Source organism: Anser anser (genome assembly GCF_964211835.1).
Source record: "Anser anser genome assembly, chromosome: 3".
NCBI classification, from domain to species: Eukaryota; Metazoa; Chordata; class Aves; order Anseriformes; family Anatidae; genus Anser; species Anser anser.
The window spans coordinates 44,867,876-44,883,359 of NC_139722.1; the positions used below are offsets into that span (position 1 = coordinate 44,867,876).

The window sequence follows — 15,484 nt, forward strand, 5'->3', positions numbered from 1 at the left end:
TCAATGGAACAGAACATCCTTCATTAGCAGTTGAAATGAGACACATGATCTTTTTGTCTAGATCTGCAGATGTACAGATCGTGGCATTTTTTAGAAAGAAGGTATACTCAGGTAGAGAAGGTATACTCACCACTTTTGTTACTGTACTCTTCAAATTATTTCACCTAGTACTGCCCAGAAATCAGTAATTCAGAACACATTTGTACAGCAGTTTCAATAAAAGCTTTAAGTATTTTTGCACTCTGTACAGGCACTTCAGTGTCAGTCAGCCACAGCATCAAAATAATGTCGGCAAACCTCCAAACATAAAAAACAGGCATCTCTGCTCCAATATAAATCCCAGCAGGCAAGTTAACCTGAGTGGAATAACTGATCAGTAATGGGCTTTGGTAAATCACAATAGACTTTAAAGTGTTTCGAAATACAATTAACCTCCCCACTTAAGTTTTGCCACTAGAACCAAGCAGCATGTTCAAGACCCAGAATGATTTTTTTGTCCTCTTAACCTAATTTTACTAACATTTTCAGTAGATCTGTAAGCATAGTACAGAACAAAAATATGTGTAAATATATCTTACAGGATTTACTGCCTAGCTCATGTCTTTCAACTATCACATCTACCACATCCTCCTCCTACTTCTACCACTGCAGACTGCTGAATTTGCTGAAATTCTCCTTCTGTCTTGCCCATGCCATCATCAACAGAAGACCCAAAAGACCAAAACCCTCTGTCATAACTGTGCAGCCACTTACCGTCCCTGATTGCTTAACTTCATGCTAACAGGTTGTGGCTGACATTTCATCACTGATACATAAGACAAGCCAGAAAAATATCCCTGGCAGTTTCGTGTGTTCTGCAAGGCTAACAAAAGTAAGAAGCATAGATGAAAGTAAGAGATGGCAGAAGCTGACAGATACGTATCTAAACAGTAAAAGTCTGCTACCCACTTAAAAAACGTTGAACTTTTAGCAGGTAGCTAAAGTATACGCCTATCTTAAAGATAAAAATACAACAAAAACTAGGTATCTGAGATTTAGTATTGTTGCATCACCTGATCCAAAATCACTCTAAGGACTTTTTATACACATTTCCTTTTACAGCTCAAAAGAGCCAAAAGGAAGTCAAGTACAATAGAAATATATATATATATATTACATTTCTGAAGTTAAATTTTGAGGATAAAGAAAAAGTAGTAACTGTTTCCGTATCAGAATTATATGGTCTTCACTTTAGTCTAAAAGTTTCTGTTTCTTTATAGCATGCTTGCACAGCAAGGTTTTTACCCTGGAACTCTGCAGTAGTAAGTTGGAACTTTCCTAACTCTCTTGCTGCTAAACACTTACAATTCCTTTTAATAATACTGTAGCAAATAGATTAACATGCATTATTAACTTCCATTTTTTTTAAAAATGTGAGACTCAGCTGTAACATCCTCCATTTACTCCGTTTCTACAGCTTCTTTTACTTGTAAAGGCAATATTTGAATATTTGTATCAACTTTTAAATAGGTCTTCCACAGGTATTTTAAAAAGCAAGATTGTTTGTATTATAATTGAAGACATCTACAAAGCACCACTGTAAACGTTTTCCACACCAAGAAACGGACTTCTTTAGGGCTTGTAAGCTCTTTGCAATCTGGAGCCATACGCCTTCTCAGTACTGCTTTAAGTCCTTACTTATTATACTCTCTTTTTTACTCTGAATCGATGCCAAGGACAGACATCGTAGCAGAACTTTCCCACTTAGAAGCTTACTTTTTTTTCCCAAAACATCTTGCAGTATTAGCAGAGCTTTAAGCTAATATACAGCTGCCAACAAGACCTGAAAGGTTATGGTATTTTTTCTTTTGGTTTTATGTCATCTTCTGCCCTCTTAAACCCAAGTGAAAGCCCACTGCATGATAGCAGTTCTGGGCTAGGACATACATTTCAGGAAAAACAGGTACAACCCTGGAGTACAACAAGAAACCCTGCAATTTTACAACACAAAGACATTTTCTGGGCTGCTCAGTAAAAATCTAACAGCACACTAGAAAGCACAACAGACATGGCATATTTAGAAATGTATCACTGAAAAAAAAAAAAAGATGCTGACAATACATACTTTTGACAAAGCTGGCTGAACAGTACTTTGGGAGAAAGAGGACCTCTTCCAGCCTCCCTCATGCTGTGAAGGAACAAGAACATCGCTGAAGTCAAGGGTCCAGGGCTGGAGAGGTTTACCACCAAAGGATCCTTCAAAGCAAAGGTACATTGTGCATCAGATTTCAGAATGAGTGATAAACAGGTCTTGTTTCAGGTTAACATACTTACGAAAAAGAACAATGTGACTTTTAGTCTCAGAATGTTTTATTTAAAAAAAAAAAAAAAAGCTTGGTGTCATCTACATGATTGAAATGGTGAATGAGCAAGCTTATTAATTAAACAGTAATAGCCACAATACCTAGCAATTTTCAATGAACAAACGGGTGGTTAACCAATAATTTTGGAAACAGGCATGTCAATGAATACTAGAACAAAGTGTAATACAGGAACGCTTAAGGTAAGAAATATGGATGAGTTTTTAAACAGGGAGTTCTTTTATTTTGCCAGGCTATGGGACATCAAAGCTAGCCATAAGGGAACCTTCTGCTGCTTCTTCTCTGAAACCAATTAGTAACACACGTGATGAAAGCTTACTTATTCTGTTTTTCAGAATGTGAATGCCAAGTGGAAGTTTGCATCATACACCTCTTGGATTATCTGTCTTACTCCTGTGTGCCTTGAGCTGAGAGCTGCATCCTGAAATCCTCACACATCCGACAGCCACAGGAGCACCCAATGCTCCTGCGGGAGCCACGAGCCGGGAAGGCACGGGCAGTGGTTCACAAGCAGAGGCCGTCAGCAGACCACTGCAGGCCAGACATTTTGGTGGGAGCAGGAGGAACTGGAGCCGTGCTAGTCTCACGAGCCCCTCCTGGTTTGCGGCTCATACCACCCAGCAGGCCCCAGGGCTGCAGGGACCTGGCCAGCGGCCATCTGACATAGACTTCGATCAGGAGATGCTCCTCAGCTGCTTCAGTACTACTTGTGCTTCAAGATCACCAGCTCTCCCTTACGCGTAGCCAGGTTCATATCTCATCACAGGGCTTACTTCCTAGCTCATCTGATTCTCACAAAAACAGATTACAGCTTCCAGACAAACAACTAGAGAGACTGCCTCTTCCAAACAACAGAACTGAACAAAACGTAACCTCTGTGGATACACATAAATATAAAGTATTCACATTACATACACTATCAAAACTTGAAAAATACCCTTTACCAAGCACGAAGCTAGGAGTTTCTCCATTACTATCAGTTACGCTACTGTAGTCCTCTAATCCTCTGTTGACATACAGAGACCAGAAAATGCATTCCTCGCTCCGAAGATCTTACACCGTAAGCATTGTCATTAAATAGAAAATAAATCTTTCAACCTTACGGCTGTGCAAGGTTCACATTGAGCATAAACCAACTGCCTTCCTAAGCCTCCAGGCACAAACAAGCTCCAGACCTCAGTTGTGGCTCAGGAATAACTTAGTGAAACACGCCGCTGTTCAGAACTGCCATTAGAGGTAATACAGATAACAGTGCAGTGAATTTCACACTGTTCTTGCCTGGAGAAGCTATCAACATCACTACCAACAACATGCAGAATTCTTTATAACTTCAGAGGTATCTTGAACAGACTCCCACCTCTCAATCCTTACCATCACCAGAAAGGTCCCAGCAAAGAGCAGAAAAAGAAGAAAAAGCAAACAAACCAACAAAAAAAAACAGCATTTGAAAACTGCCTTATTAGCTAGCAGAGGGAAAAGGGTATTATCTTTACCCCACTTGGTAACAACTTATTGTGAAAACCCAAAGCTATAAGAAATGATTGGGAACAGCAGCATATTATTTTGATAATAACAACTAGTTTCTTTCCCATATGCCTCAAATGAACTTGAGGACAAGCAATTTAGTCTTCAATAGAATTTTGTTTCTCTCAGTTTAATCCTCTGGCTGTGAAGCATGCAGTAAATTTTACAAGCCTCATCAATGAAGAGCTGGAACAGACTGGAATAAAATATTTCATAAACACTTTACAGAGCTAAAAATACTATTCTCTGTATTATGTATGCACACTGAAGAAACGAAATGGGAAACAAAAATAAGCCACTCTTTCTTAAGGTCAGGTATTATTTGCTACTTCAATGTTATAAAATGTGAAAGGAAGTGATTATTCCCCCCCCCCCTTCAGGGCTGAATAATTAGCTTTGTAATAGGAGTGAGTTCATGGATATCATGAACTGGCTAAATTATAAAGAGATAAAAACAAATGAGAGAATAAGAGTATTTTTAACAGAGATGTGATATGCCATTCTCTTGTTTCTTCCCCCGTTTGCCCAAATTTGTATTTGTCACTGCACACTTACCAATTGGGAGTCTGAGGTATGACAGATTTTTAACTTTGTTCCTTTTTCCTTCATCTCATACATCAGTTCATTTAGTATATGAGTCTGTGCCAAGTTCTTAAAGAAAAAGGAAAAAAAAAAAGAAACTCACGCTGATCTTTCAACTATACAGTTTTCTTTAGTTCTCAATTCAGGGACAGATGAAAACAGACATATTAAATAATATGAGACCACTAGAAAAAGCAGGTATCATCCTTGTAAAAGCTATCACTAATCTTAGACTGTTTTGAAAATTGTATGTACTTCTGCTTTTGTAATTCCGAAATAGCTTCCTGGTAATAACTTTTCTATTTTTGTTGTATAACAAAGTTCATTTATTTATTTTGGATGGTGAGGACACTAATATGAGAAAGCATTTGTTTCTTCTGAACTCTGCAGCCTCCCTCATAATCCTCCAGGAAGCATGGGGACTCTGTAACACTTTAAAGCATCGCCTCTCTGAATTTAAGAGAGAAACCAACTCAACACATCTCAGCTTTTTTTTCCCCTTTATTTTTAGTTACTTTTGCCACAGATCGCTTCAGTTTCTACAATGCTCTAAGTATGCATAGAGAACAATCTGTAGTAATGCTACTCCTTACAAACGTACTATTTGGTGGCTAAGTTTTATCATCACCACCATTAATGCTACGTAGAGCCTGACAGTTCAGAACACCTTTGTAGCAGTTTTGTCTCATTTGCTCACTCCTGTCTGCAGATACACAGGTGTCTCTGCTCAACCAGCAGGCATTAGGATGTTCCAATATAAAACCCAGTAGGGTTGCTATTTTTAGGATGTTGGATTATTTATAGGCTCATATCAATAAAAGTGCACTGGTATAATTCATTCTCTTAGTCTGGTCAGAAAAAAATAAATAAATAATAAAAGTACTTTTATAGCTGCATCATCTGTAGGGGCTTAAAATCATCACAACTCACTGTGCAGACAACATTGGTGCTTGATAATTTAAATTATGCATAAAGTACCACTTTTCACACCCACCAGTATGGTAAATACCATGCATTACTCATGACTGCCTAATGCTGAACTACAAATAAAACCATATGCTAGAGTACAACCCACACACATATGCAGTGTGTAACATACTTGACATTTTCATTTGTCTCAGTACTTTGAAAAATGCTACTGATCCAGGAACGCTTTTCTGTTATAAAAGGAAATAGTGCTTGGATAGCCAGAAGTGAAAAGCATTTTAAAAGGACCTCCAGACAGCAGAATGAAAACTGGTAACATTCAGTACCTTTTATGAAGGCCACAGTTTATGCAGATTAAGTATTTCTGAAATTTATAGAGTGAAAACTGTATGAGCTTTCCGTCTTACCTGCATGACAGCATTAAAAAAGCATGTATTTCCTAAATTATTTATTCCTTTAACTGGAACTGATGCACCATTACCAGAATTTTTGCCTTTCAGTATTTCACTTGTTTCACTGTTTTCTTCACGGAGCCGTATGATTTTTGATGAACCTGTAATTAAACTATAGATTAATGTTACTAGATAATTGTATAGTTTAACCAATTCAGTCCTTCCATGGATTACATTTATAATTTTTGACATGTACTTAAGGATACCTTGGTGGTACTCTAAGCTGCTCTGCATAGTCTTTAAAAAAACAAGAGACAGTAGCAGTTAAATCCCTGGAAAAAATCCTCCCCCCCAGATACACATAACCAGTAAATACCTCCCACAACAATTAGATTGTCCCATAAGACTTTAACTTCTTCAATTACCTAAGCAATAAATAAAGTAAAACAGATTCTGTTAGTTTATTAACAATAGGAAGTTTTTATATATATAGTGTCATTACACACACTAGAGACACCACACAAAGGCTGCTCCTTGGTGCATTTAAGGACAGGTAACCAGAATTTACCAACTGAATGCTGCAAGTCTTTATAAATTATTGTACTTTGTTTAAACTGCCTTGTACAGCTTGCTCAAGGTAACTGAATTGGAGTCGTTAAAAGTTTTCACAAATGCTACATTTACTCCTCCACCTACCTCCCTTTGTCACAGCCTGAGGGGTTGCTAACACAACCCAAATGCATACAACGATGTTGCTTTAATTTTAAACCACAAAAATTTGGTAAAACTGCAATGGAATATGCTACCAGTATAACATCCATGGATTTTCCCATTTCCCTTATTATTTAAATAGATGGGGGCAGCAAAGTTAGACAGTCATTAACTTGTAGCCTAGAGGTAATGAAAAGACTTGAGATAACAATATTTAGCCTGGAATTTACTAGCAACTTTCATATTGTCATGGTTGCAGAACTAAATATGAACATTACTGACATCTGCAGTGTCTTAAATATTGATTAACAATGCATGTCAATGTAAACGAGTTATGGACTTAATAGATGCCAAGAACTGTGATGCTGCAACCTATGTCTTGACATATGAATTCATATGTTTGTTCTAATGAGCTTCACATTGAAGTCTCATTAAAGTGTTCTTGAGAAATAACTAACCAGCCTATTTACGTTAATGAAAGGCTCATGCCAAAAGGTTCTTTTATGTACATTCCTGCATAGTTTCTTCCTTAGAAGATGAAAAAATATAATTAAATAAAAAAGAAGTCATTAAAATATCTATTTTATCTGCAACAAGCCTCTGACGCAGTTTGTCTGCACCCTATAGTGCCATCAAGGCATAATTATTTTTCCAAATTGCATCTGAGTTTGTCAAAATGCAGTGAGAGGTGCTTTGCTGTTTAAAAATATTTTTAAATGTTCTTGGTAATACTGCTTACGCAGCTTTAAAATATTCTCCCTTCCACTAGTGTGGAGAATGAAGACAGTACAAGGGCAAAGAAAGAATAAATTGTCTTTGAAAAAGCAAAGAGTTTTTGAATGCAATAAACGACAAATAGCTTGGGAGCTGCTCACACCCTAAAACAATCACTGTTTTACAAGCTATGTGTACTAACACTTTTTACTTGACATGCTTACAAGGGGTATACTACAGCATCTGAAACTTCCATCCACAACGAACTACAAAAGAATCTTATCAGCAGAAAAAGAGGTCCAAGTATCTGCAACTTGAAGACACTGCTCACTCTCAGAAATTTAATAATATAATTGTAGACTTCTTCCCATCATAAAAGTGTGCCATACAGAGAAGTGCTGGGGAGAAGAGAGAGTTAAAAAAAAAAAAAAAAGCCAAAATTGTGTAAATAATTTGTGTATTAGTATACCACAGTTGTTGCATTTATCCATCGGCATTCAAAAACATCTGGGACAGCATCTTAAAGTAAACAATGTTCACAAGGCCATCTGGACAAAACTGCAGGCAAAAATTAAAGCATAAGCATATGGAAAAGCAGATTTTTCTCTTCCCTTTAGCAGTACAGGATGACAAATGTCAAACCTAGATCTGTCCACGCTTCACTGTGCTACGCTTTGCAGCACCACCTGGCTCTCCTTGCACAGCCACCAAATAAGGACAGCATTGCCACAGCGGACCGTATCTGCAGGGCAAACTCGATAAAAGCATTTCACTTCATGGTTAAATGGCAGCTTCACACAAGTAGCAAGGCTCCATTTGCTGAGCCTTACATATAAATTATTGAAGGCGGAAAAACAAAGCAAAAGCATCCAGTTTTGCGATAAGAGCCAAGCGAATACGCAGTTGTAAAACGCAGAGCATGAGAACCAGACATACGACTGTCACAAATTAGTAATTAGCACAGGGAGAAGAAGTAGCAGTAAATTAAGAAAAGGCCTGTGTGTTGTTACAGAAGTCTAGGAACCTCCTTTCATTACAAAGGTTTTAATTACTGTCTCTTGATTTTTCAAGAGATTTTACAAGCTCATTTCAAATGATATTTCCCTATTTTTTTTGCGTTTGTGAAAAAATCCTCACAGAAGTGCCATTACAACCACTATCAGCTCTCTAGCTTACCCTATGCAAACACTTTTAAGGACAAATACAGAGCCAGAGGAAGGAGAGCAGTGTTTAATTTAACTCTGCTCAGCATCCCCAGATTGGGGATAGATGACAGACAGGCCTAAAGCTGAATGTTTAGTTGACATGTGAAGAGTTGGTCAGTCTTAATAGAAGATGCTGGTGATGACTGCGATAGCTAATACTTAACAGCTTGGGGCTGAAGGGTCCTTCTGCAAGATTAACCCAAGGCTACCAGCCTGTTATTAATCAAAGAGTAATATGTAATTTTTTTAAGTGAATTTGCACTGAACTGTTTCAGACTTTTCCCAACTCAATCCTGCAGTTCTGTAATATTTTCACAGCAGTGCTTTTGGATATGAAAAGTGACTTTTAAGTCAGTATAAATACGAGAAGAATTTTAGCAAAAGGACTATCAAAATGTTTATAATCTACTGCTATCCACGAGGGCCTACAACTCCTGGCCGAACAGCATTTTGAGAAAAGTACTTCCAGCCACCCGGCCACATGTAGCAGTAGGTGTTATAAAGGAACATTGTTAGTTAACTCTTGTTAGTGTTCCCAGGAGCAAGGTGGGTGAAAAGCAAGGAAATGATCAAATTCATAGCTTAATTTCTGTCTGTAATTCACTATTACATCTTCCAGAGTTAACATGGTTCCCCTCAGCTTCTCTGCCTTTCTCAGACAGGGTGGGCATCAGCCCCAGGCAGGCCCGTCCCTCCGTAACTTGGACAGTGTATTTGACAATTTGGGGGTGGGGAGGGTCTCACATTCAGAGTACACTTTTCTGGCAAGTTCCTTCTGCAGTTTTTCTGTAGAGGTGTCCTTTCTCATCCAGTCATGTGGGAAAAACCCTCACCCAAGCTGTGCCTCAATCACTGCAGCCTCCTTTTCTCTTGCAAAGGCTATCTTGCTCCACAGGCTCCCTGCCAAGACTGTCTTCCCAGCTCTCCACAGGGGAGTTGAGTAAGGATGCCCCTCTGACCACCTTTCAGCACCTGCCTCCGGTCCCACAACAACATCCCTCTTCAGTGCTCACTTCTTGCACCCCCAGACAACTGCATTTGTGCTTCAGCACAGCCCTCGTGCTCGGCCATGCCACTCGTCGCTGACCTTTCCTCCCCAGTGCTAGCAACGCCCTGTCCACAACACCCACAGCAGTCAGAGGCTGCTCTTCTGCTACAGCACTGCTCACGATGCAGAACAAGGTTGCATCAATGTTTTCTTGAGCTTTTCTACCTCCTCCTGCTTGGCTGTAGCCTTGTAGGCTCTGAGGTCAGCTCATGATGGTTGCACAGCACCAGCCGTATAGGTATGTGACTAAGATGTCCCAGCCCTACCTTTATACAGAGAATGATTCAGTTTGTGAATCACAAGAAGTCACCAGACCAGGTGTAAAAGCAAACAGTGTTGGCACACCCACTTGCAAAAAACATTCAAAAAACTTACTACTGGTTCTCTATCTATTTGTTTTGCCAGTACTGCAAACATTTGCAGCATACCTGGTCTTCTATACCTACCTTGCTGAAACTGAAATGTGACTGGGGGTGCAGATGGCATGTAAGCAAAAATGTAACTGACATCCAATTTTTCTTTCAGCTGGGGGAGTAAGCATTTTTGCTCATCTTTTCAATGCGACTGTTTTTTTTTGTAATTAAAAATGAGGTTCCAGGAATATGCACTTTTATTCCAAGGTCAAGCATTTTCTATTGAATAGAGCTCTGGTACTTCAGCTGAAGGTCTTCATAGCAAAAGCAAGGTTAATAGATTTCTTTTCTTTTACTAAGTTCTCATCATGCTATATTACGAAATGGTACTAAATTGTCAGGCACTCCTTTTTTATTTAAAAAATTTCATTTTTTTCCCAACACTGTACAAGAATGACTAGCTAACCCTCAGAAAAACAGCACTGTTCTCATCTTAAATGGTCACCAGTTTTACATTTTAAAGGATTGATTTATCTTATGGTGCTACAATCCTACCAAATTAAAGATTACAACTTCATTTCTATGATTCTGTCAGAATGTTACGAACTAAAAACCACATCTGCATAGTGTGAAAAAGCAACCTATTCAACCCTTGGTGTTGATGCTCTACGCTCAAATGACTTGTGCTACACCTCACAAGTACGCAGACAGGAAAGGGAAGAAGCTGCGGGTAAAAACAACAGAATGTCTATTTTTTTTACTTTTTATTTTTAACAATAAGTAAACATGAAAGAAAATTTATGACTGAAAAGAGAAATATCTTTTTGCTGAAGCATAACTCAGATTTGGATAGTCAACATATTCTGCATTATTTTGCTTAAGTTTAAATTATTCAAACTGTTTTTCCAGACAAGTTAACACCCATTACTTGTACTGTAAAATCATATATTTTTTAATCTTTGCTTTATATTAGTTATACCCATTAAACCATAAATCAAGTTTCTAAATTTCACCTATTGGCAAAAGCTGGGCAGCTGAACTTACTAGCAAAATCTCATTCCTCTGCTTGAACTTCCCAACTATAAAATTAACTACAGAATTTGAGAACAGATATTCTCCCTTCTCATTCTATTGGCACATAAACAAATTAACTGCTCTATAAACAAATTCACTATGCAATCTTATGTCTTCAAACAATGTCTAATTTGGCTTTTATAAAGGAAAATATGCATTTTTAAGACCACAAAACAATTTATTTTCTCCAGCAAATGAGCAGACACCCAGCTAGCAATGTCTCAGCATGGTTCCTGTGTACTACATGTGCATTATGTCCATGTGAAGCTCACAAGTGTGCCACACTGACAATACTGCACCTGCCTTTCTGTGAAAATCATCATGGCCTGCTAACCTTTTCCACAAAACAAATTTCTGGGTGGTACACCCTAGAAAGCAATCTTGCTTTATTCTTCCATCTTGTGCCCAACATGACCTCTTAACCAAACAGACTCCTCTACAGAGAAGGGAGAGAAAAAAAAAAAAAGGAAAAAAAATAGCAGGCATGGCTGGGTACAACAAACCATAGGATCAGATGCGAAAATCACACAGCTGCAAGCATTCTTTTGGGAACCCAGCACTGGGATTTATCTCAATCGCTTAATGTAATTACAAAAGTCAGTCATGTAGTAGTAATGTAATTTGCACATTTTTACAGCTGAAGTGAAGTTGAATCTTTATGAGAGACTGAGTGAAAAGCAGGGATCCTGCTGCCACACTATTCCACCACATTAGTACCAAATGACAAGCATTTTGCTTTTGTTTATTTTCCAAGATGCATTAATTAGGAAATCTATATAACCCTCCCTTACATGTTTAAACTGATTATTTTATCTTTAAATGACTCCTACACTTTCAAGAATCAAAAAAAAAATAATCCTAACAGCTCTCATCTGTTACTTATATCCATTCTCATGCTGCATTTCTGCAGAAATTTCTACATAATGCTATTTGAATTGTAATGAAGCACCATGCCGACCAGTTGTTAGATTAGAAAGAAACCCAGATATAAGATAAATCTTTTTTACAGTGCCACATTTGGGTATGAAAATTAAGTAAATATGTTTGGTTTTTTTTTTTTAATTGAAGGAAGAAGCAGAAAAGCAATGGAATAAAAGCACTGTATTAATTTTAAAGAAATCAAAGTAAGTTGTGGGAAACAAGCAGCATAAAACTGACAACTAATAATTCATATTTCCCAGTTTAAAATCAGTCATTTATTATTGACTTATATGCAAAATATTTTTTTTAAAATCTAGGCCAACAAAGAATTTAAAGGATGATAATTATACTGAAAATGTCGTGGTAACATGAAATGAAATGCTATGCTTAAAAGAAAATAAAAGATAATTTGTCAATGGTAGAGTTAATATTCACTGTTATACTTTGTGTCCTTTGCTTCTGGACAACAGCACAAATTATGCTTTGATTTCAGATCTTACTTTTAAAAAATATTTAAAAGGCATTCTAGCTTAATAAATAAATAAATAACAGAACTTCAGTACTGTTTGGAAATTTCTGCTGACACCTATTATTTATTTATCAACACATCGATGTTTATCAGCCTCTTCCAGTAGGTAGCTGGGACCGAAGCAACCGACTGTGACGGGCAAGCTACTTTTTCCTCTTTCACTTGCCACTCAGGAAAGCCCAGCAAAACATCTTTGGGTGGCTAATCCCAGAGCTCCCAAGAACAGCGGTGAAGGTGACCGAGGGCCGCTGGCTTCGCAGCGCGGATCAGACACGCACGGGCTGACAGCGGGTGGGCCGCAGCCCGCCTGGAAGGGCGCAGGCCCTTTCGGAGCCATCTTGCTGAGGGGGTGGCCACTCGGCCGCGCTGGTGCACAACGGTGCTGCTCTCACCAGCAGTGGATCACTCCAGGGAGCTGATCCAGACCAGAAAAGAGCCAGCACAAGTCCTGCCCTTCACAGTTCCCAAAGCAATTCCATGGAGAACGACCAGGAAAGAAGGAGCAGGAGCAAGCTGTAGGGCCTTTGCTTCTGAGGCAGCACTGCCTCGGAAACCTCACAGACAGTGTGAGGTGCTGGGAACCTGGACTTGTTAGTCTGTCACCGATGTACAACTGTATCGCGTCACTCACTACCTTGTGTTCACAGTAAAAGCTCGGGGTCACTGGGTGCGCTTAGTTACTGCTACACTGTGGATCACTGCCACAGAACCTCACTTTTCAGGGCACCGCAGCAAGCAGGGTGAACTCCATATGCTCCTGTCGCAAACTGCGTAACTACAAAATAAACTGGATTATAGCTAGCTCTTAATTCCAATCCCTGATTTTAAAAACTGGAGAGAAAATCAGTTTAAATCAATTGGGAAAAATAAAAAGTTTATTCCCTAAATAAAACCAATACATTCCAATTTCCAGTTATAGAAAGGAGCTTCCAGTTATATGTGGCAGATATTTAAATGAAATATGTGTTTCCAGAGTATCAAAATGAAACACAAATACATATATAGAAGAAATATATCCTGCCCTGTTCTACTATAAACACTTGATTTTAAAGATAAGCTTACTTTTTTTCTGAATTAGTTTTGAATTTTAGTTGCTTAATTTAAGACATTTCACAAAAAACTTCTAAGCATACCCAGAAAACTTCAAAGTTTTTCAAGTTTCACAAAGTATGAATTCAAAGCATGAAGCACAACGAATCATATACCTTCTGAAAATCTTATCCGGAAGTTCAAAAACGGAATTAACTGAAACAAACACTACAGCTTTTTAATCTGCAAGCAAGCTGCAACACCAATTTATGACCTCATGTAAATTGAAACTGAAACTGTGAATGCGTGAAATCACATACTGCATTTTCATTGTTCCAGGCAAAAAGATGCAAAAAGTAGCAATTCATCAATTTATTACAAACAAATAACTTAACATACAACTTGTGATTAGATCAAAATATGAATTTCTGAGTGACCCTTACATTTTTTTCCCCTCAAAAAATACATATCACCTCTTAGAACTAGCAGGATTTGTGCACATGCAGCTAAAGGAATACACAGTCCAATCCACTAAGGCATTCTTTTCCAATCTTACTTAAAAACAGGTAACTACTGACCTCTGCTAAAATCTGCAACCAATTGTTTTACAATTTCAGTTACGTGATTTTGTTCGTTTGCTTGTTTTTTGGGTTTCCTTTGTGAAGAAAACCTGGAATCTGATGTATTCCATAAATTACAAGCCAGAAATGCTGCAGTATGTGTTACGGTTAAGAACGAATAACATCAGCATTATCAAGAGTAGACAGCTGAGGGCCACACGTACAAAGTTCTACCTACTATCACATATACTGATAAGATATAGGAGGTTCCTATGGTAAAAAAATATATATATATAAAATTTAAGAGAATTTTTTATTAACAGAAATGAACTTTATATCACAACCCAATGACATCACTGAACAGAAAGCAGTAAATCCAACACCAGAGGACTAGAAGATCCCCTTACACAAATTTAATTAACTGTGGAAAACAAATCCAAATTGAAAATTTTAAGATGTGACACATCCACACTAGAAAAATTCCATTCATTAATTCTTCTGTAATGTTTCTGTGCATTAATTTATAGCACATTTTATTTGAGGTATTATATCTTCTCTACAATAAACATCTTTCTCTTCATTAAAGACAAAATCTGGGAAAACCATCCTACAGCGCTCAAAATATTTTAAAAACTTAATTGTACTGGATAAAAAAATTGAAATCATTTATAAAAAACACGATAATCACTACTTGCTCAAGTAACTGTGCAGTTTCAAACTGTATTACACTTACACACTCATACATAACTTTACAATTATATGATTAATATGACTCAAAATCTGAAATGCTCATTTTTAAAGACAGTACATTACAGATGTCCCAGATAAAATTATTTGTGTAAACTTACTTGGTTCAGCCCTGGAACCATGTTTTTGAAGAAAGTCAACTATCTGAGCCAAAGCCTTTTTGTTGCAATGTGTTGACAGCTCTTCATCACATTCGTAACACCTAAACAAAAGAGGAAATGAACTGGAAATCAAGATATCTGGATTCACCTCCCGATTTTAATGGACTCCCCTTAAAAAAAAACTTACACAAATTACTTAAGCTCTAGGTTTCAATTTTTAGTACTAAAAAGATGAATTAAAAATGAATCTCATCATCCCATACGTGCTCTTCATACCTAATGAAGAGCATGAACGCCTAATGATCAGCCCTAATGGACTTCAAAATTAACAGAGTTAATTAAAATCAGTTTGTAGCCCTGAAAATAACCATATAGAAACAAGCAGGAAAGACAAACTCCTATAACCAGCCAACTCTCTATAGTACACAATGGACTCACAAACAGTTATGTTGGTATGCTTTAACCTTCCATGGCAATAGTGTCGTGGCCACTGTAAAAACCATAGTTCAGCAGCAATTCAAGGCATTTTGTCTACTTAAAAACAACTGATATAAAAGAAAAATGTGGCTGATGTGACTGAATGTTGCCTAGCAGGAAGAAACCTGTGTTTGGACAATGGAGGAGATATAGAGAGAAAATAGCTCTCTCAGGGTGGGCAGGAAGGGAGCATACCAAAACCACTGTTTACTTTATTTGATTTGCAACCT

The 15,484-nt window shown here is 37.7% G+C and overlaps 1 protein-coding gene across 9 annotated transcripts in view; it reads right to left on the bottom strand.

The window, feature by feature from the left end:
• The window catches only part of USP45 (ubiquitin specific peptidase 45), a 54,842-nt gene that overhangs the window by 27,198 nt on the left and 12,160 nt on the right, over positions 1-15,484 (bottom strand). For all 9 annotated transcript variants that reach the window (XR_014581321.1, XR_014581322.1, XR_014581323.1 and 6 more), the window contains exons 5-8: positions 14,778-14,878; positions 5,801-5,946; positions 4,440-4,535; positions 2,105-2,235 (exon numbers count right to left, since the gene is read on the bottom strand). Coding sequence is in view for 4 of the 9 variants with exons in the window: in XM_083828334.1 (XP_083684460.1) it covers positions 2,105-2,235; positions 4,440-4,535; positions 5,801-5,946; positions 14,778-14,878 (474 nt within the window). In the remaining 5 variants the exon portion in view is untranslated. The remainder of the gene's footprint in view (positions 1-2,104; positions 2,236-4,439; positions 4,536-5,800; positions 5,947-14,777; positions 14,879-15,484) is intronic.